Below are 21,165 nucleotides of genomic sequence, written 5' to 3'. Positions count from 1 at the left end.
CCACTGCTTTTCAGACAGGGGAAGGGGAGGGAGGGAGGGAGGAAGGGAGGGAGAGAGAGAGAGAGAGAGAGAGAGAGAGCGCAAGAGCGAGCATCGATGTGAGAGAGACATATTGACTGGGTTGCCTCCCGCATGCGCCCTGACCCAGGTGGGGAGTGAACCTGAAATCCAGGTATGTGCCCTTGACTGGAAATTAAACCTACGACCCTTCAGTGCACGGGCCGACACCGTAACCACTGAGCGACACCGGCCAGGGAATCCCTTGGTCTTGTAAGCTCCTTTCCAGCAGAGAGCTTGTGGGACGTGGGTGACTGCCCAGGCCAGGCTCGGGGGTGGGAAGTAAGCTGGCATTGGTCCCCGGTGTTGAGCCCCCGTCTCTGCCTTGCAGTACGTCCACGCGGATGCGCCCACCAACAAGACGCTGGCTGGGCTGGTGGTGCAGCTGCTGCAGTTCCAGGAAGACGCCTTCGGGAAGCACGTCGCCAACCCGGCCTTCACCAAGCTCCCGGTGAGTACCCGCCCTCAGCTGGGGGCTGACTGCTGACCTGGGCGTCTCTTCTCTTCGGGGTCATTCACTGTGGGGGAGACGTCATGGCAGTTACCGTGGAGACTTGGCTGTGGACATTTTGCTGTGTTGTCCTTGCCTTGTAGTTTCTGCTGTGCCAGGTCTTCGTTCCTTCTTCCGATTCAGTTCTTGTGGCCAGACCACTGTTGAGTGGAGCTTTTATATTCTGTAGGTGGAATTCTCCTGCACTTGTGTGAGAATATAATTCTGCTCTTGCGATTGGTATTTTAACTGGTAATTTAGTTTGGTATAGAAATACTGGATTGTTTTATTTTCATTTGGAATCTGTAGGTTTTATTCTCAACATTTTGTAGGAAAAAATGTTGATTTTGCGCCTCCCCCCCTTTTTTTTAATATACTTTTTTTTTTTTTTTAATCAGAGAAGGGAGAGGGAGGGAGAGAGAAACATCAATGATGAGAGAACCATTGATTGGCTGCCTCCTGCATGTCCCCTACTAGGGACTGAGCCTGCAACCCAGGCATGTGCCCTTCACTGGAATCGAACGCGGGACCCCTCAGTCTGCAGGCCTACGTTCCTTCCACTGAGCCAAACCAGCTAGGGCTCCCCTTTTTTTATGCTGATCTTTGAAACTTCCTTTTTCTCTTTGAAATGTAGAAATATGTCAAGCTGTGATAAGTCGTGGCTTATCACGGCTGCTTACGCTGTTTTTGCCATCCAGACATTTATCTTTATTTAGTCAAATATAGCGGTGGCTTTTTGAATCATGTTAGGAGGCTTTTTCCACTTGCAGGTGATACAGGAATTCAGTCATGCGTTCTAGTATTTGTTTGGTTTCATTTTTTACATTTAATTCTTTCCATTTAGAATTTATCTTGGTATTCAGTGTGCCCAATGGATCTAGATTATCTTTTTTTAAAATATATTTTATTGATATTTTACAGAGAGAAAGGGAGAGGCATAGGGAGTTAGAAGCATCGATGAGAGAGAAACATCGATCAGCTGCCTCTTGCACACCTCCTACTGGGGATGTGCCCGAAACCAAGGTACATGCCCTTGACCGGAATCGAACCCGGGACCCTTCAGTCCCCAGGCCGATGCTCTATCCACTGAGCCAAACTGGTCAGGGCTACTAGTTTATCCTTTTCTATGTGATTATCTGGTTATCTCAGCAACACTTACTAAAAACTGCTTTCGTCACTGATTTGAGCTCAGCGAATACTAAGCATTTGATTATGTCCCAAGTTGTGAGAACTCACAGAATAACACAGGGCGTTGTGTGTCCTCAGGGGCTCACATCGGTGAGCTGTGCACACAGAGCCTTTGACTTCCCCACCTCGGGAAAGGCTTTCCGGGGAAAGGGCCTTGGAACCGAGTCCGGGAAGGTGAGGGTGGGTTCCTCAGGGGAATGCCGAGGACGGGATCCGCAGGGGTGACGTCAGCATGGGACAGCGTCGGGGCCTGAGAACGCCGGTGCGCTCAGGTAGTTGCAGGTAGCGCCCCAAGGTGAGAACGGGACAGCGGGCAGAGAGGGGCTAAAACCAGGCACAGAGGCCAAGTCTGCTAGTGCTGCGCCAGAAGGTGGCTTTCACCTGCAGGTCACGGGGACGATGAGGCAGAGAGTAGAAGTGGCTTCTTCAGCTTTGGGTGTTCGGGTCTCCCACAGGCTGATGGGAGCTGCTGAGACTGAGGCTTTGACCGCCAGTGATTTCCCACGGAGAGGCTGCTGCCGTAATGCCAGCGAGCTGTGACACAGCCGCGGGGGGGTGGGGGGCGGGCAGGAGGGTCCGAGAGGACGGAGGAATGGGAGACGTTGAAGAACGAATGGACGAGGTGACTGCCGCGCCTTCGACCTGGGCGCTGGGGGAAAGCCAGAGGACGAGGTTCCTGAGGAAGGCGCTCGGCGCCGCCCAGCTGCCCGCACTCGGGCCAGGAGGAGTATTTTAGGCATAAACCCCATTTAAAAATAACTCGCGGCTCGGCGCCAGAGGGCCAGATGTCCTCCTCTTCCTCCGAGGGCCGTGCAGCCTTTCCCAGTGGAAGGACAGGGGTGGGTGGTGGTGTAGGAAGCGGCTGTAAGACAGTGAAGCGAAGACGGTGTGAGTGAAACGTGTAGCTGTTTACCTGAAGCTTCTTTCTTCCTCGTGAATAAACAGGACTGGAGTCAGTTCCAGGGGAGCTTGGTAACTAACTGTCTAAGTCACGCCGGGTAGTAAACAGCTGGCTCAGCAGAGGTGTGTGTTGTCTAGTCCTAACGGGGGACTTACAAAGACAGGAAAGCGTATTGCTCAAGGCTCGGAACGCATCACACAGGCAGACGTGAGCATGAATGGTGAAAACTCGTTCCCATAATCCTCCAGGCTCAGGACCTGGGCAGGCCCAGCACAGACATCATCATCGTGTTGGGAAAGCGTCCGTTTTGCGTTCTGCCTTTTTAAAAAGATCACAAGCGTCTGTGTTCAAAGACAAAGCTCTGAGAACCTAGACCACCACGAAAAGGTGCAGTCAGATAGCTTGCTTGTGAGGTAAGATACCCAGCCCTAGATCGCTGTGGGGCGGGGACATGAGGACATGCAATGGGCAGTCCTGTCAGCCTTGACAAGCAAACTTTTGACGTTTTTTCTTCTTTGATCTTTACACTTGGGGATGTGCCTTTCTAGAAACTCAGCCTCACATTTAACATACGTTTTATCCAGCATGTGTTGGTAGTGGTAGGGTTTTCTGGCTATTTAGTCCACCTTATGGCTGGCTCCTGTTTCATCTGTAAAATGAGCTGAAAGGCATCACCTGCATAGGATGCTTGAGGAGGAAAGGAGGCCACGTATACGAGCGCCTCGTGGTAACTCCTCAGAGATTGGCTGCAAGGAGGGTGCTGTTTGTTCCCCCAAGACAGGAACCGCCGCAGCCGTGACCTGTGGTTACAGGTGCTCATCATGGGCCTCCAGTTGACCCTGGAGCAACCTGGGTTTGCCCTGCATGGATCTACTTACCCGGTCTAATAGACAGAACATGCTCCGAGACCATCACACCCTCACAAAGATGGCGGTGCCCAGTCCCCCCAGCCCCGCCGGGGCACCTGCCTCCAAAGTCTCCCAGTCCCCTTGGCCCCCCAGCCCCCCAGCCCCCCAGGGCCGCCTGAGGCTCAGGTAACCAGGGCCGCCCGAGGCTTGTGCTGCCGGCAGTGGCAGCAGCAGAGGTGTGATGGGGGCATTGCCTTCCCCTGATCGCTGGGTCGCCGCCCGCCCCTGAGGGCTCCCAGCTGTGTGAGGGAGCAGACCGGGCTGAGAGTCCCCCCCTCCAGAGCACGAATTTTCATGTACCGGGCCTCTAGTATCTAGGCCAGTGGTTGGCAAACTGCGGCTCGCGAGCCACGGTTTGCCGCTCCGTTGACAAACGAGTTTGCTGACCACTTACCTAGACTCTCGATTCCAGTAATTACAGGCTGTTGTTGTTCCTTGTGATTAAGCCCCTATCCCAGTGGTCGGCAAACTCATTATTCAACAGAGCGGCAAACCGTGGCTCGAGAGCCACATGCGGCTCACGAGCCGCAGTTTGCCGACCACTGATCTAGGCTAATATGCAAATAGACCCAAACAACCGATCCCTATGACGTGCACTGACCACCAGGGGGCACGCACGGAACATGGCTGGCGTCGGGAGCGGTGGATGGTGAAGCAGGTGAGCGGGGCGCTGGTCACTGTCATCTGGGCGAGCCTCTGGTGGTGACTGAAAATTCTTTGCTCCTGCGCGCCAGTCCCGCCTGGTGCCTGCACCCGCTGCCAGCGCCCAGCACCAGCCCCAATCGCTCGGCGCTGTCAGCGGGAGTGACAGCGGGAGTGAGAGGCGGCTGCCGGCCCGATCGCTCCTCAGGGCTTCCCCACCTCCCCCTGCTCCTGAGGGGCGATCGGGGCAGCAGCCGCCACTGGCACCTGTTGACGGCCCCAATCGCTTTGCGCTGTCAGTGCTGCGGCAGCAGCGGAACGGGGCTGCCCACAGACGGGACTGGGGCCACAGTGGGAGGGGCCGTGGGGGGGGGCATGGAGGATGGGCCAAGACCTGCCCCTGTGCCCACCGTAGCCTCGTGGCCCACAGTTCCTTTCAACATGCACGGATTTGTGCACTGGGCCCCTAGTTTTTTAACAAACACTGTGAATGGCCCTGACCAGTGTGGCTCAGTGGATAGAGTATTGGCCTGCGGACTGAAGGGTCCCGGGTTCGATTCCGGTCAAGGGCATATGCCAGGATTGCAGGCTCGATCCCTGGTGGGGGGTGTGCAGGAGGCAGCCGATCAATGATTCTCATCATTGATGTTTCTATCACTCTCTCCTCCCTTCCTCTCTAAAATCAATAAACATATATTTTTTAAAAACTTAAATGGGTTTTATCTTTTTTAGGATTTTCTTAATAACATGGTCTTTCCTCTAGCTTACTTTATTGTAAGAATATAGTATGTAATACATATAACATACAGAATGTGTGCTAATGGACTGTTTATGCTGTTGGTAAGGCTTCTGGTCAGCAGTAGGCTATAAAGTTGGGGGGAGTCTAAAATTATATGCAGATTTCAACGGGGGTCAGGGGTCAGTGCTCCTAACCCTCACGTTCGAGGATCAACTGTTACAATTTCTCTTACTAATGAAATTGGGAACTACGTCTAGAAAGCACTATTTTAAACTCGAAAGCAGTTAAAATACACAAATAAGCTTGGGAATTATTTGGTTGTTGACATATTTGTGAGGTAAAAAGATTCTGGAGTCGAAGTGATGTGTTTCCCCCAGAGTTGTTTTCAGGGTGTGAAGCTGCCGGAATTCCCTTGAAGTTCCTGGTTTGTTGGACAAACGCAGTTTCTGCTCCTCGATTCACTTCTCCCATCCATTTTCTGACCTAGTCATTTCTTTTTTTTTTTTTTTTTTTTTTTAATATATTTTATTGATTTTTTACAGAGAGGAAGGGAGAGGAATAGAGAGCTAGAAACATCGATGAGAGAGAATCATCGACCAGCTGCCTCCTGCACACCCCCTACCAGGGATGTGCCTGCAGCCAATGTACATGCCCTTGACCGGAATCGAACCTGGGACCTTTCAGTCCGCAGACCGACGCTCTATCCATTGAGCCAAACCGGTTTCGGCAAGACCTAGTCATTTCTTGGTGAACAGGCCAAAAAGTGGCATTATTAACGCGTGTGCTCAGCCCCCACACACACATTACAAACAGGTTATCTACCCTCCCCCCGCTTTCTTTAGTTTGTAAAAATTGAGCTGGCGAGGCTCAGCGGTTGTGTGTCGACTTATGAACTAGGAGGCCACGGTTCAATTCCTGATCAGGGCACATGCCCGGGTGGTGGGCTGGATCCCCAGTGTGGGGCGTGCAGGAGGCAGCCGATCAATGATTCTCATCATTGATGTTTCTATCTCTCTCTCCTTCTTCCTTCCTCTCTGACATCAATAAAAAGTATTTTTAAAAAGTTGATTTGAGAGAAAGGGAGAGAAATTGATTTGTTGTTCCACTTATTTATGTATTCATTGGTTGATTCTTGTATGTGCCCTGACTGGGCATCGAACCCACAACCTTAGCGAATCAGGGCACTGCTCTAACCAACTGAGCTATCTGGCCAGGGCATCCCTCCTTTTTACCACTTGTCAGCGCTACCTAGTCATTAGTTCCTAAGTCAAAGAAATAGTGACACTGGCACAAATTTAAAGCGCTTTTAGGTATTGCAGTTGACTTGGCTGTTCTAGGTTTCATTCTGCTCAGCAGAATTATAGGCGGGCGATAAATAGGATGGCACACTTCTATCCATCCACAGTGAGGTGAGGTGGAATTCCAGCTCAGCTGCCCAGATAGACCAGCGCATCAGCAGCAGTGTGGTCCCGCAGCAGGGAATCGAAGCAGCTGTTCGAGCTGCCCTGGCCCCGGCTGCTAAGACCATACAGGAGGCAGGGTCTCGCCCGCTCTGGGAAGCTCAGGTTTTGGTGCCTTGTTGTCTTTTTTTTTTCCCCCCAAATATTTTATTGATTTCAATGATGAGAGAGAATCATTGATAGGCTGCCTCCTGCATTCCGCCTACTGAGGATCCAGCAACCCAAGCTTGTGCCCTTGACCGGAATCGAACCCGGGACCCTTCAGTCCGCAAGCCAACGCTCTATCCACTGAGCCAAACCAGCCAGGACTCCTGTTGTCCTTTTATTCTTTAATTTTTTAAATACTAATCGAGGAATTTGCCATAACAACCAGTGCTTCTGCTTCAGAGAGTGTCTTCAGAACATGAGCTTTTGTCCTGCAAGCACTTCTGGTGTCGCTTAGAACGAGGCGTCTTCAGGTGGACGTGGGGGGGGGGGTGAATTGGGAAGTAGTTGGGGCCCAGTGGGTGTCCCTGGGAAGTCATTGTCTGCCTCCAGCTCTTGGTCCCCTGACTCTGGCCTCTTAATTTTTTTATGTGGGTGATTCTGATACTGAGGGTCAGAACCCCAAGTCCATTTTTATGCAGGCTGTAAGAATCCTCAAGGTATGGTGAGTGTTCCTTTCTGTTCCTTATTCTGCTACATCTTTAGGGATCTTTTAAAAATATATACATTTTTATTGATTTTAGAGAGGAAGGGGAGAGAGATAGAAATACCAATGATGAGAGAATCACCGATCAGCCGTCTCCGTCCCTCCCCCGTCCCCACCACACCACTTCCCTTGTCCCCCCACCCCCCCACCCACCCACACCCCACCCCACCCGGAATAGAGCCTGCAGCCCAGGCAAATGCCCCGACTGGGAATCAAACCACCAGGACATCCTGGTTCATAGGTCAGTGCTCAACCACTGACCCACACTGGCTGAACTTGATGTGTTTTTTGTAAATCTTGTATTTTATAGAGTTTACTTAAGGGTAATATGTTAATTGAATTTGAAAAGAAATACTTTTATGCAGTTTTGGAAATTTTTCGTTATATTGCAGTTTCTTCCAGAAAGTATTTAAGAAGTTGTTTGTATCTTTGAGTTTACTTATAGAATTCAGACATAAGTAATTTTTTCAGAACTTTTATTTTTTTCATGTATAATTTGTATCATTTTAGGCTAAGTGTTTCATGGATTTCAAAGCTGGAGGTGCCTTGTGTCACATTCTTGGGGCTGCTTACAAGTATAAGAATGACCAGGGCTGGTAAGTAAGTCTTGAGTTTATTCGCATGTTTTGCTGCGGCACAGAAGTTCGGCTCCACCGCCCCCACTCTGTCACTGGGCTCTCCCTGTCCCTGGGATTAAAGTGGACACAAGCGAAGTAATTGTTGGAGAAAAAATACGGGGAAAGCGTTCAAACCTGTAACGATTTAACCATTTGAAATGACTACGAATCAGCGAAGACAGCACCAGAATACCATGTTGGGTACTTACATACATACGGTGTGAAGATCCTGGGGAAAGATCTGAAGTCAAGGTGAAAGGACGAGTCTTACCACATTTAGGACAACAGTCATCTCAAAGAGAACAGACATTGTTGAATGTGAACAAATACTTTTAAGATTACTGCCCCTGGCTCTGGGGACTACTTTCTGTCTGATGTAAAGTATCTTAGGTTTAAGGAAAACAGGATACTTCATGGAACAGATACTTCCATTTGCTAGAGTGGATCTTAATGTCAAAATTGGACCTTTTAGGTGTTCACATGCTCCTTCATATGACTGAGAGAAACCCTGTGCATTCCTCGTGGTTCTATCATAATCCCAAACCCATCCAGCTCATTTGCATTGAATGCTGCAGCCAAGCTTTTACTTTTGTTTAAGACAGGAGACAAGCTGACTAACTATTATCTTGTTTTTTAGGCGGAGGTTTGATCTACAGAATCCGTCCCGAATGGATCGTAATGTTGAGATGTTTATGAATATTGAAAAAACATTGGTGCAGGTAACTGGGAAAGTTAAATTATTACAATTTCTTCCCTGGGATATGCTTTCAGTTCTAAGATTATCTTCATTAGGTTGCCAAAAAATCAAAGGAAGAAAAATGTTCTGAAATCTACTGTTCCGTTACTCTTGGATTTAGGGGGATTAGAGATATAAAATATGACTAAAACTTGTCATTTATAGAATATTGACCTTAAACTTGTGGTGAAATTATCTATGATATTTTTCTTTATTGATTTTACCAAACCCATTGTTTGAATCTCTTTCACATTTAATATAAATGCTCTCACATTCTACTAGTCATTTGTTTATACATTGATTTTCTTTGGATTTGTTTCATGATTGTGCCATGAATATAGGTTTTGTTTCACCTACTAGATTATAACCTGGAGAGAACACTTAATTTTCTTTTTTTCTTTCCTAGTGTTTTATTGAGTGGTAATTTGTGATGGCCATTGAATTAACCTTCCTGGTGGGTGGCCTGTGGCAGAAATGTAGCTGGGTCTTATCAGTGGCTTAATGCCGGAAGTTGTCTCATAGACCATTAGCTAGAGGAGTAACAGGGTTTTTTGTTGGTTGGTTGACTTTTGGTGATGGTTTGGGGAGTTAATAGGAATGTTTTAATCACTTCTGTATGTAAGATTAGAAATGGGGGAAAAAGAACTGTAATCCACAGTCTTGAATAATTTTAAGTAATTTACATGATGAGCCAAAATGAATACACACCTTCCCCGGCCAACAGGAGGTGTAGGTGAAAACAGCACATTAGACTGTCAGGGTGTGTTTGGGTGAAATTGGCTAGGAGCACTGATATGTCACTTTGGTACCTTAGTGAAGAAGATGGTGAATTTCTTTAGGTCCCAATTCTCAGCATCTTGTTGTCCAGGTGTACCTGGCTGCAGAGAAGGGACCTGAGATGTCCTAGGGAGGCTGCTGGACACCTGGGTTTCACATGGACAGGAAACTCCCTTTCCATACGGAGCACGTCTCCCATTTAAGCAGCCTGGCTCTGAGTGCCAACTTTTGCCGTTAGGATGATGCAGAAATAACACGGCATTTTAAAACCGAGAGAGTTTAAAACTCTGTTCTTTCTTTCTCAGAGCAATTGCCTGACCAGACCCAACATCTACCTCATTCCAGACATTGACCTGAAGTTGGCTAACAAATTGAAAGATATTATCAAACGGCATCAGGTAATAGACACGCCCCCTCAGAAGCACTGGGCCGCGTGAAGGTCTTGTAAGTCCCCGCCTTGGTGTCTCCTGCTGTGTGTTTGTCTGCGTTCGAGGACAGCGCTCCTCTTTCTGGGCTCTCACAGCACCAAGCTCTTCCTCTCCACTCCCTCCGGTTCTTAGCGGAGCCTAGCATTTCCTCCTAGCAGTATTGGGATGTCATTGACATGTAATATGGTGTAAGTTTAAGGTGTATTATGGGATGGATGACTTAATACACGTATATGTCCTAGAGTAGCGTTTAATTGCTACCAAAGCATCCTGGGGAAAGTTTATATATTTGCCTACAGTTTATTTATTTATTTTTGTTAAATATATGTTTATTGATTTTAGAGAGGAAGAGAGAGAGAAGAAACATCATTTATGAGAATCGTTGATTGACTGCCTCCTGCATACCCCCTACTGGGGATCAAGCCCGCAATCCTGGCATATGCCCTTGACTGGAATCGAACCCGGGGCCTTTCAGTCCACAGGCCAATGCTCTATCCACTGAGCCGGACTGGTTAGGGCTTGCCTACAGTTTATACTGAACACTTAGTTGTCCCAGTTCTTAAGAAATCTGACTTTAGTGATTGTTTTAGGGACGACCTCAGAGGGATGTAACAGATCTTCTGGTTTCATAGACTCCTAGAGAGGAGACCTTAAAAGCTAATACTAGCAACGTTTTTAAATACCCTTTTTAAAAATGTATTTTTATTGATTTCAGAGAGAAGGGAGAGGGAGAGAGAGAAATGTCAGTGATGAGAGAGAATCATTGATCGGCTGCCTCCTGCACGCTCCCCACTGGGGATCAAGCCCACAACCCGGGCTTGTGCCTATTCCGAACCTGAGACCCTTCAGTCCGCAGGCCGATGCTTTATCCACTGAGCCAAACCAGCGGGGGGCTGAATACTCTTGATCAAACCTTTGCTCAAGCATTTAAAGTGCATTAGCAACTCCATTGATTGGTCACAGTGTATCTCACCATGCTTAGCTCATTGCATCTGTTAACTATGTCCACATACTGAAAGGTTGCGGGTTTGATTCCCAGTTAGGACACATACGCAGGTTGCAAGTATGATCCTTGGTAGAACACCTTCGGGAAGCAACTGATGTGTCTCCCTCTCCCTCCCCCTCCCCTTTTCCCTCTCTAAAATTAATAAAAATAGCCCAGCCAGCGTGGCTCAGTGATTGAGCGTTGACCTGTGAACCAGAAGGTCACAGTTCAGTTCCCATGCAGGGCACATGCTTGGGTTGCAGGCTCAATCCCCATTGTGGGATGTGCAGGAAGCAGCTGATCCATGATTCTCATCATTGATGCTTCTATCTCTCTCTCCCTCTCCCTTCTCTGAAATCAATAAAAATATATATTTAAAAAATGAAATTAATAAAAATATGTCTTCGGGTGAGCATTAAAAAAAAAAGAATTAGGGGTACTCATCTATATTGATAAAAGTGTAACGTGCAAATTCACCGAACGACCGAACAGCAGAACGACTGTCCAGACGACCTTCTGGATGACCACGCTATGACACGCACTGGCGCCAGGCCAGCCAAGGCGGGTGTGATGTGATTGGCTAGGAGGCCCGCCATCGCCCCACGATCGCCCCGCAGAAGGAGGCCCAGGCCATCCTCTGCGGGGCGAACGATCGGGGGCTCTGGGGAACCAGGGGTATGTGGCGGCAGACATGAGCAGTACAAGGCCAAGGCGGGGGCGGGCAGGGGGCGGAGCCGCGAAGGCCTGCCCTTCACAGATTTTGTGCATTGGGCCTGTAGTCTATATAATAAAAGCCTAAGCGACTGTTGCAGCAGGACGACCAGAACGACCGGTCGCTATGACGCACACTGTCCACGAGGGGAAGACAATGCAGGAGCCGCCCTGTGGTGGTCAGCCATAAGCTGGGCTCACGGAGCCTCTCCTGCCTCTGCAGCAGCCCTAAGGATCAGTGAGCTGAGTGGAAGGAGCAAGAGGGCGTAGGCCAGGCTAAGGGACAAACTCCCCCCCTTTCCCTCCCCCTCCCCCCGCCCCCCCGAATTCCATGCATTCGGCCTCTGATATTACTGAGAATAAGGTTACCCTGACAGAGATACATAGAGAATTCGCTAAGGGTACTTGTATTATTTTTTTAGAGAACAGTATAAACTTGATAATTTTTGTCCTTGTTAATTCCTATCTCTTACCTTGACTAAAAGTAATAAAAATACTGTAGTCTTAAAATAATACTTTTAAAATATAAATAAGCCCTGACCGGTTTGGCTCAGTGGATAGAGTCAAGGGTCCCAGGTTCGATTCCAGTCAAGGGCATGTACCTTGGTTGCTGGCACATCCTCGGTGGGGGTTGTGCAGGAGGCAGATGATTGATGTTTCTTATCGATGTTTCTAACTATCCCTCTCCCTCCCTCTCTGTAAAAAATCAATAAAATATGTTTTAAAAAAATCCTACCTGATAATAGACAAATATGCAAATTGACCGTACCTTCGCTATGCCCACGATTGGCCAGGAGGCGCGGGGCGGGGCAGGACTCGGGGTGGCCGATTGGGCCAGCGGGACGCTGAGCTCACGTAGCCAGCGGCGGCGCGAGCTCAGCGTCAGCACCATGGCTGTGCTGCGGCACAGAAGGGGCCTCTGGGGCAGTGAGCTCACGTCCCGCCGCGGACCATCAAAAGCGGGGGAGCTGGGTGCCTGTCCGCTGGTGCACCAGGCCTTTCAGAAGCCTCCGCCGCCGGACCAGCACCCAGCTCCCCCGCGATCGAAAGCGAAAGCGTGTAGGGGACCCTACACGTGCATGATTTAATCACGCACTGGGCCTCTAGTATATTCATATAAATAAAATAACGCCTTGACACTTCTTAGGCTCTTTGTGTCTGGCATCTCACAGTTGGCTGGCCACGTGCTTTATTTTTACGTTACTGGTTCGTTGTCTTTTCAGGGCACATTCACTGACGAGAAGTCGAAAGCTTCCCACCACGTTTACCCACATCTTTCCTCACAAGAGGACGGTGAGTTAGTTTTTGGTTGTGATTTGATGAGCTCAGACTTCACTGGATTCTAAGTTATATCAGCAGAGGGAGGGTTAAATAGTACAACCAGCTATTTTAGAAAGAGTCACAAGCATTAAATCCCACAGATTATTTAAATTTATAATTTTTTATTTATCTTGAATTGGGAAAAATAAACTAATTCTGTAATGTCCAACTTTCTAATCATTAGGCTTTTATTTATTTGTTGGTAATTATTATCTGGGTGTTACGTCTAGGCGTGCCTGTGTATTAACTTATGTTTCCTGTGTCCCTTGTGTTCTGAAAATTAAGAGACATTGCGAGATAGAACGTGTCTGATAAACAGGCCCCTCAGAAATACTAGTCTGGGGATTTATAATGGGTTCGACTCTGGCTTTCAGCCCTGCTATTCTGAAAGTGGATTTGGTCAGTAGCCAGAGTTCATCAGAGCTATGGCAACTGATTTCTGTTAACCATTCTTTCAAAGGCTGGAAAGTTGGGAATCAAAATGTGAATTATTAATTAACCAAGTTAATTACTAGTAATTTAGATTGAGAAGTAGTTCGCCTATGTGGAGATCTATTCCTTTTTTTAAAAAAATATATTTTATTGATTTTTTTTTTACAGAGAGGAAGAGAGAGGGATAGAGAGTTAGAAACATCGATGAGAGGGAAACATCGATCAGCTGCCTCTTGCATACCCCCTACTGGGGATGTGCCCACAACCAAGGTACATGCCCTTGACCGGAATCGAACCTGGGACCCTTGAGTCCGAAGGCCGATGCTCTATCCACTGAGCCAAACCGGTTTCGGCTGGAGATCTATTCTTAAGCATAACACATCCCCATAGAATAATACATAAGGAGCCAAATTATATGATACTTGAGGCGCTAATTACCTGCACTGTTCTTACCAGTGTGGAGATGCTATAAGTCAATAGCAAGATTACAGACAGTTTTCAGATGCTTGAAAATTAAGAAACATCTTGCCATGTAACCCATGGATGAAAGAAGAAATTGCAATGGAAATGGAAAATCTTTGGATCTGAATAATGACAAAATTAAGAAAGTATAAGAAAATGAACGTTTCAGGATGCAGCTGATGCTTTATCCAGAGGGAAATTTAGGTCTTTAAATGTGTATATCGGGGAAGAAGAAAGACAGAAAAGTCAGTGGTCCACACATCTTCCTCAAGAAATTAGAAAGATAACATCAAACTGAAGCTAGAGAATAAAGGAAATAAGTAATTAAGAGGGCAGTTAATGAGTACAGCCTATAGCAAGGTGCTCAGCAGTATCCAGTGGTCCTTAGAAAATACTTCTCTTAGACTAGCGACGGGAAGGACGACCGTCGGGAGTGGAAGGAGGGCCTTCCTCGGTTGTGCAGAGACTGGAAGCTGTGACAGGAGGTGGGCGGGCTGGGCCGGTTGGTTACTTGTGTGTGTGTTGCCTCGACGGGAATGAAGTTTCCGCCGACTTTACTTCTAAGAGTCTTATCGTTTCCGCTGTTCCCTGAGGCCTTGTCGGCGTTAGCTTTCATAGCTGAAGTTTGAGTTTCCTGTAACTGGCAGGGTGGCTCTGTGATCGCTGTGCTTGCACACGGAGAACCTCACCTGCCTTCAGTGCTGCCCTGCTCAGCTCTTGTCCTCCGAGGTAGTAGCAGCTGGTGGCCACTAGGTGGAGGTGCTGGCAGCGGTGTGTGGGTGTTGGCTCTGTGGCTGGCTCCTTCTAGGAAGGGTCTCGAATGAGGTTGGCACAGGTGCTGAGACTGTGACCGCGTCGGAGACAGTGCCTTTACAAAAGGCTTGAACCGCAGCTGTTACAGCTCAGCTATTTAGTAATTTCTGACTCATGTGAGGGTGTCTTTCTTTAATACCAACTAGTTTACTGATGTTTGCTAGGTATTGCTATTGGTAGTTGGAGTAATCGTTAGACGGTAGCATTTAAATTTAATTTGTAATATACTGAAGGTTGTTTTTAAATATGAAACAGGATTCTGCACATTGTGGGCTTTCCTTAGAACCAGTGGCTGTCAGTACGTGCTGGCTGAGCAAAGCCCTGGCGGGCTCCTGGCCTCTGCCTGTCAGGTGAGGGCAGTGGTCACACTGCAGCCACAGCACAGTGAGAGCCGTGTCGAACGCAGCGTGCCTTTTCTGAGGATCCGTGAACATTTAAAACAGAAGGTGCTGATACTTAAGAGGTCTTAAGATAGTAGTAAGAATTTGAGTATGAGATGCTAGAAGGGGTACAAATAGGAAAAAGCAGAGAGGTAATACATTATGAAGTTTGAGGAAAAGCAAATGGCAGAGTTGGGCTTTATGTCTTAGGATAGTAGGAGGTAAGGGAGGGGAGGCGAGGAGATGTGAGTGTGGGTTGAAGAGCTTTGTTTTATTTGGTGGGTGAAGGAGAAGGTGCAGGGTGGGGGGTGAGGTGGAGAGGGTGCTGGTGGGGGGGTGAGGTGGAGAGGGTGCTGGGCAGGGGGGTGAGGTGGAGAGGGTGCTGGGCAGGGGGGTGAGGTGGAGAGGGTGCTGGGTAGGGGTGTGTGAGGTGGAGAGGGTGCTGGGCAGGGGTGTGTGAGGTGGAGAGGGTGCTGGGTAGGGGGGGTGAGGTGGAGAGGGTGCTGGGCAGGGGGATGAGGTGGAGAGGGTGCTGGGCAGAGGTGTGAGGTGGAGAGGGTGCTGGGCAGGGGGTGAGGTGGAGAGGGTGCTGGGCAGGGGGGTGAGGTGGAGAGGGTGCTGGGTAGGGGGGGTGAGGTGGAGAGGGTGCTGGGCAGGGGGGTGAGGTGGAGAGGGTGCTGGGCAGGGGGGTGAGGTGGAGAGGGTGCTGGGCAGGGGGGGTGAGGTGGAGAGGGTGCTGGGCAGGGGGGTGAGGTGGAGAGGGTGCTGGGCAGGGGGGTGAGGTGGAGAGGGTGCTGGGCAGGGGGGTGAGGTGGAGAGGGTGCTGGGCGGGGGGTGAGGTGGAGAGGGTGCTGGGCAGGGGGGTGAGGTGGAGAGGGTGCTGGGCAGGGGGGTGAGGTGGAGAGGGTGCTGGGCGGGGGGTGAGGTGGAGAGGGTGCTGGGCGGGGGGGGGTGAGGTGGAGAGGGTGCTGGGTAGGGGGGGTGAGGTGGAGAGGGTGCTGGGTAGGGGGGGTGAGGTGGAGAGGGTGCTGGGTGGGGGGTGAGGTGGAGAGGGTGCTGGGCGGGGGGTGAGGTGGAGAGGGTGCTGGGCGGGGGGGTGAGGTGGAGAGGGTGCTGGGCGGGGGGTGAGGTGGAGAGGGTGCTGGGCGGGGGGTGAGGTGGAGAGGGTGCTGGGCGGGGGGTGAGGTGGAGAGGGCGGACAGTGCCGAGCGCTTCGGGGAAGAGAAGCGTGCAGCTGAGGCGGATCAGCACGCTGAGAGGCAGCTCTGACTGGTTAGACGCTCAGCGTAGTTTGTTGAAGCGGATTGAGATGTGGAAGGCCCGGGGCTCCTCCTCTTCACTGTGTCCGTGGCCGTTTGGGGTGTCAGGTTAAGGGACAGGGCCTGGTTTCTTCCTTTTCCCTTTGACGCAGTAAGGCCGCCATGGGCACGCGGGCTTCGTGGCGGCGTCCGTGCGGGGCTTGTTACGTGGAACTGGCGTGGACAGTCCACTCTGTTGAGCTGGCGTCACGTAGATAAGTTTTGCTTTTTCCTGGGTGTCAAGAGGCTTCATGGGAAACGAGCGTTAGCAGCGCGTGTGCTGAGCTGAGGTCAGGCTACCAGCGTGCACGGCGGAGCGGGTGCTGGGAGGTAGGCGGCATGTGACTGGTTGACATCGCAGGAGCCATCTGATGGCACGGACGGGTGCCCGCCTTCTCTGGTGAGGGCACTCGGAATAAAGAGCCGTCTGACATGGTCACTTGCTGGCAGCCTCCCTGGAGGGCTGAGCTCACAGGAGCCGTTAAGAAGAGCAAAACACTGCTGTGGGCGAAAGCTCGGAAGTAGCGCCATAAAGCGCCGTCGGATGCCAGAGGAAGGGAATCTGAGGAAGAAGGTGCTGGTAAAACTTCCGCCAGGCGCTGAGGCCTGGCTTGCACTGGAGAGAGTGCAAGTAGCTGTTGCACAGCCTCTCAGAAGGGAGGGAGGGAGAGGTCCTGATGCGGTGGCCACGGAGCAGGCAGGGGGTGGGAGGCGAGTGCTCTGTGATGGACAGTTGGTTCTGTCTAGAGGGAGGGATCATTGGGCCTGGAATCGAGGAAGTCTGAGTGCACGGCTGAAAAACTTCCCCTTAGAAGGTGATGGTGGACAGCATTCAACTAGGAGACTTTTGGGGGAGCTTCTTAGTAAACCCAAAACTTTGAGTAAAATGAAGTCTAAACAATAGTCTGTTCCAGTGATGGGCAACCTTTTGGCTCGGTGTGTCAGACTTCGCCGAAACACTTCGCATCACTCGGGTAGTGTGTCACTTTGAGGAAAAACATTATTTCGCAAATGTTTCATCCTCAGGAGCAGCAAATGTTTCATCCTCGGCATGCGGCCGCAGAATTGAACCTGGGACCTCTCAGTGCTGACACGCGTGTCATAGGTTCGCCATCACTGGTCTGTTCATTTCCTTGGTCAGCTTGACTGACGTGTTTCTTTTCCCTTTCAGAGGAGTGGCTGAGACCCGTGATGAGGAAGGACAAGCAGGTGCTGGTGCACTGGGGCTCGTACCCGGACAGGTAAGCCGGCAGGGCCGAGGCCGGGCGGAGGTTTGTTGTGCGAGCCAGTCCGCAGTTTCCCTCTATGAAGAGCGGCAGCTTGGTTGATGCGTTTTGGTTACTGACCTCCCTCTTAAGTCTCCCTGGCTGTGTCCTCACTTCAGTGTCGGAGCGCTGAGCCACGTGGCTTTGCTTTTCTTAACAAACGGACATGTGCGCCGCGGTGCCACAGAGCGCCTCCGTGTGCCGTGAGCGGCCGGTCTAGGTTTGTTTGCTCCAAGGAATGATTTCCTTCTGGCGTTTATGACGATTTTAGGGTGACCTGTTTGAGTAACTTTCTTTTACGTGCAGATACATTTCTTAAAGAAGTAAATATACCTTTAGTGGTGTCAAAATGTTAACAGTGTGTGCACAGTCTTTGTGCATTTGAGTTAATCAGAACCAAATCCAGTAAGCTTGCTAATCAGCCTCTTTCAAACCACAATTGACTACTTTAAGTGAACAGGTTTTTTAAAAATAATACTTTCTATACATTTATAGTCTTGAGGCCTCGAGTAGCCCTTGGCACTATTAAAGCCTTTCAGTATTACAGGAACTATTATAGGAAATCAACCTGTCCTTTAACACACTGAGGTGGAAACTCAGGAGTATGGCAGGCATTGGAAGTAAAGGGCTGAGATACTACGTTGTCAAGCATCACAGTCTAAGAAGGTCACCTCTTTGCGGGCATTTCCTACGTATCAAATAAGATGCACCAGCTGCTCGAGTCTTGTCTTTTCAGGGGGCCTGTTAGTTCACTTACTGACGAGAGTCTGTGCCCTCGCTCCTGCCTGTGCATCGTTTTCTACTCAGGACTTGTAGGGAATAGAGGTCACCGATCCTTCCTTACCATTGCCTCCCGTAGCTGGGGCGGTTCGCTCACCTCGTGTTGACGTGTCCTGGGCGCTCGGCAGTGCTGTGAACAGGGTGGGGCGCTTGCTTGTCCAGATGCTTTGGGACTGACTGGGGAGCAGCGGCTACAGGAAGCCAGTGCTTGTTACCATACTGGGGTTCCCTTTAGTACCGCTGTTGGCCAAGGTAGTAGCACTGACCGTGCTTTAATCTGGAAGGTTCTTTTTTCTTATTTCGAAGTGGTGGAGGCACGGGGGAATGAATGACTCACCTCCGTGAATTGGACCTCGATGGTGAGGCTTTGAGCTAAGCGGTGTGAAGATAAGGGAAGTGCTCGATGCATAAGCGGGTGGTGAGGAGCCTGCGGGAGGGCATGCAGTGGGCACCGCCTGGCATGTGTAAAGAGTGGCCCAGAGCCCCAGGAAGCGGCTCAGATACATCGAGTGAGCGGAGAGCGCTGGGAGACGAGAGCACTAGCCTCACGAGGATTTTGACTTTCATTCTGAGTTAAGTTTTGAGCAGGGGAGCAACGCGGACTGACTTAGTTTTCAGAAGAACCACTGTTTGCCGTGTGGAAGATGGCCTCTCGGGCTTTGGGCAGCAGGACCGGTGAGGATCGGTGGCTCTGGACATGTTTTGAAGCTGAGTTGGCAGGCGTTTCTGACGGCTTGCTTATGGGACGGGTGAGGGAGGACAGGATGTCAGCCCGCATTGGCCGGAGCACATGTTGGAGTCAGGAGGCATTGCATCGAGTTTTGAGTGCGTGAGGTTTGAAAGCCTTACTAGGCCTGTAGGGGGACATGTGAGTGGACAGTGGGATTCTTGAGTCCAGAACTCAGAGAAGAGGCAGCTGAAGGGTTTTAAGGGGTCAGTGTCTATTTGAAGCCATGGGCTGCAGGAGAACACCAAGTGAAGGAGAGATAAGAAGATGGTTGTTCGAAAACTAAAACGGGGGTGGGGCTCCCAATATTGATGGGGTTTGGGAGAAGAGGAGAAACGCGGTAGAGACTGAGGAGAGGCTGGTGCCAGAGGAATGCCATCGGTAGCACTGTCGTGGAGGCCAAGTAAGGGAAACGCTTTGAGGAGAGAGTGATGAACTTGTTGAAATCCTGTGGACAAGGCTTGAACTTGAGGTTGAGCAACGTGAAGATTACTGTAGACCCTGCAGAGCAGTTTTCCCGTCAGAGTGGTGGAGACAAAAGTGTATGATGGCGCAGACGGCGTAGCTCAGTGGTTGAGCGTCGGCCTGTGAACCAGGAGGTCACTGTTCGATTCTGGCCAAAGGCACACGCCTGGGTTGTAGGCTTGATCCCCAGTGGGGGGCGCGCAGGAGGCAGCCAATCCATGACTCTCTCATCATAGATGCTTCTATCTCTCTCCCTTTCCCTTCTCTGAAATCAGTAATAAAAATAGATATTTTTTAAAGTGTATGATAAATTTCTGATACTGGATCCTAATAGTCTCTAAAATATATTTTTACATTTTGATCAAAGTCTTTTTAGTGAATGAATTTGGGATCTAATTAATTTCTCCTTTTCTCATTTCCTTTATAGCTATGATACTTGGGTCCATAGTAATGATGTTGATGCGGAAATTGAAGATCCACCAATTCCAGAAAAGCCGTGGAAGGTGAAAGCTTCTTTTTAAATAAATTTATTCTTATGTCACTTCATAGCCCTTTTCAGCTGTTCTCCCCAAGGTTTTTAAGGAGACACGGAATGGTGATCTTCCTTTCTTACCATTCTTCAAGAGCTACCCGTGGCATGAAGGCCTTACTATCCAGGTCTCAGGTGCAGTGTCCGCAGTGATGTGTGAGGAGACCCCAAAGCCCAGGGTTTGAGAAGCCGAGAGAGCGGTGTGAGGCGTGGCGTGGAGCATCATTGCAGGTGTCACTTAGGGAGGCTGGAAGCAGTGCCCACACAGCCTTATCACAATCGCCCTCTTTGACTACTCCTTTCTGTTACCATGGTGAGAGTCTGTGCATCAGCTCGGGTATTTCTCAGCTTTCAATGTGGAAATAATTTGGAAAGTTGTAAGAGTAATAAAAAGGTATTACTTTATAGTTTTCTTCCAGAGTTCCCTGTTGTTAATTATTTCAGGAAATTCTTAAAACAATGTTATTACCTTACACAGGGCCCATATTCCATTTCCTCCAATTGTCCCAGTGACATAGTAAGTTTTGTACTGAGTTTTCCCCTGGCGCATTAGCAATTCCTGCCTGACTCAGTCAGTCTGCTTGGCGCCTCTCCAGCTGTCCATTCTGCATGTGGAGTTGGCATCCCTCTTCCTCCCACGTGTGTTCATAGGGTCCCTATGCACTTGTGGAGCCGTGGCGGGCCTGCCCTGCTCCACTCCGATGAATTGTCTGAACTTTGGCCGATGGGAACGTGTAGGCTGCCTCGTGTGACCTTTGGGCGTGATTTGATGCCTGCTGGCATCCTCCCTACCTCCTGGGACAAAAAGATGCTCCCCACACGCTTGGTCACTTTTGTGTCCCAGCCCTGGAGCCAGCATTTCAGCAGAGAGTCTGGCCCCTCCCAGGAGCAGGGGCAGTGAGCCATGATTTTTATTGACCCTTTTATATAGCTCTAGAGGCCTGAGGCACAAAATCTGTGCCAGGGGCTCGGCCCTCGCAGCCCGGCTTCGTCCCAAAGGTCATCTGGACTGTCGTTCAGCTGTTCAGCAGTTCGGTCGATTTGCATATTACACTTATTATTATAAACGGTGAGCACCTCAATTGAATCAAAATAGTAGATATTAGGTCTGGTTCAACCAATTTTAATGGGGTGATCTTCAGAAAGACATGGCCTTTGAGCTTCAGATTTCATATAAGGAAATGGGATTTACAAAAACTAGTCCGTTTTTTAAAAAGTGTTTGTTTGGAATAATGTCACACAGAAAAGTTGCAAGAATAAGAATAGTACATGGCATACCTTTATCCAGATTTGCCTAAAGTTAACATTTTATTCCCCTTTTGAATTTTCATGTATAATTTGTGTGTGTGTGTGTTTTTTTTTTC

At 49.6% G+C, this 21,165-nt stretch overlaps 1 protein-coding gene across 1 annotated transcript in view; it reads left to right on the top strand.

Moving 5' to 3' along the window:
• The window catches only part of SMARCC1 (SWI/SNF related, matrix associated, actin dependent regulator of chromatin subfamily c member 1), an 83,675-nt gene that overhangs the window by 6,922 nt on the left and 55,588 nt on the right, over positions 1-21,165 (top strand). The window contains exons 2-8 of the mRNA XM_054708112.1: positions 389-508; positions 7,587-7,672; positions 8,331-8,412; positions 9,512-9,604; positions 12,554-12,623; positions 17,207-17,276; positions 19,700-19,775. Coding sequence (XP_054564087.1) covers positions 389-508; positions 7,587-7,672; positions 8,331-8,412; positions 9,512-9,604; positions 12,554-12,623; positions 17,207-17,276; positions 19,700-19,775 — 597 coding nt within the window. The remainder of the gene's footprint in view (positions 1-388; positions 509-7,586; positions 7,673-8,330; positions 8,413-9,511; positions 9,605-12,553; positions 12,624-17,206; positions 17,277-19,699; positions 19,776-21,165) is intronic.

Source organism: Eptesicus fuscus, chromosome 18 (assembly GCF_027574615.1).
Source record: "Eptesicus fuscus isolate TK198812 chromosome 18, DD_ASM_mEF_20220401, whole genome shotgun sequence".
Lineage (NCBI taxonomy): Eukaryota > Metazoa > Chordata > Mammalia > Chiroptera > Vespertilionidae > Eptesicus > Eptesicus fuscus.
The sequence above is the reverse complement of the archived record's forward strand: the minus strand, read 5'-3'. Positions and strand labels throughout refer to the sequence as shown.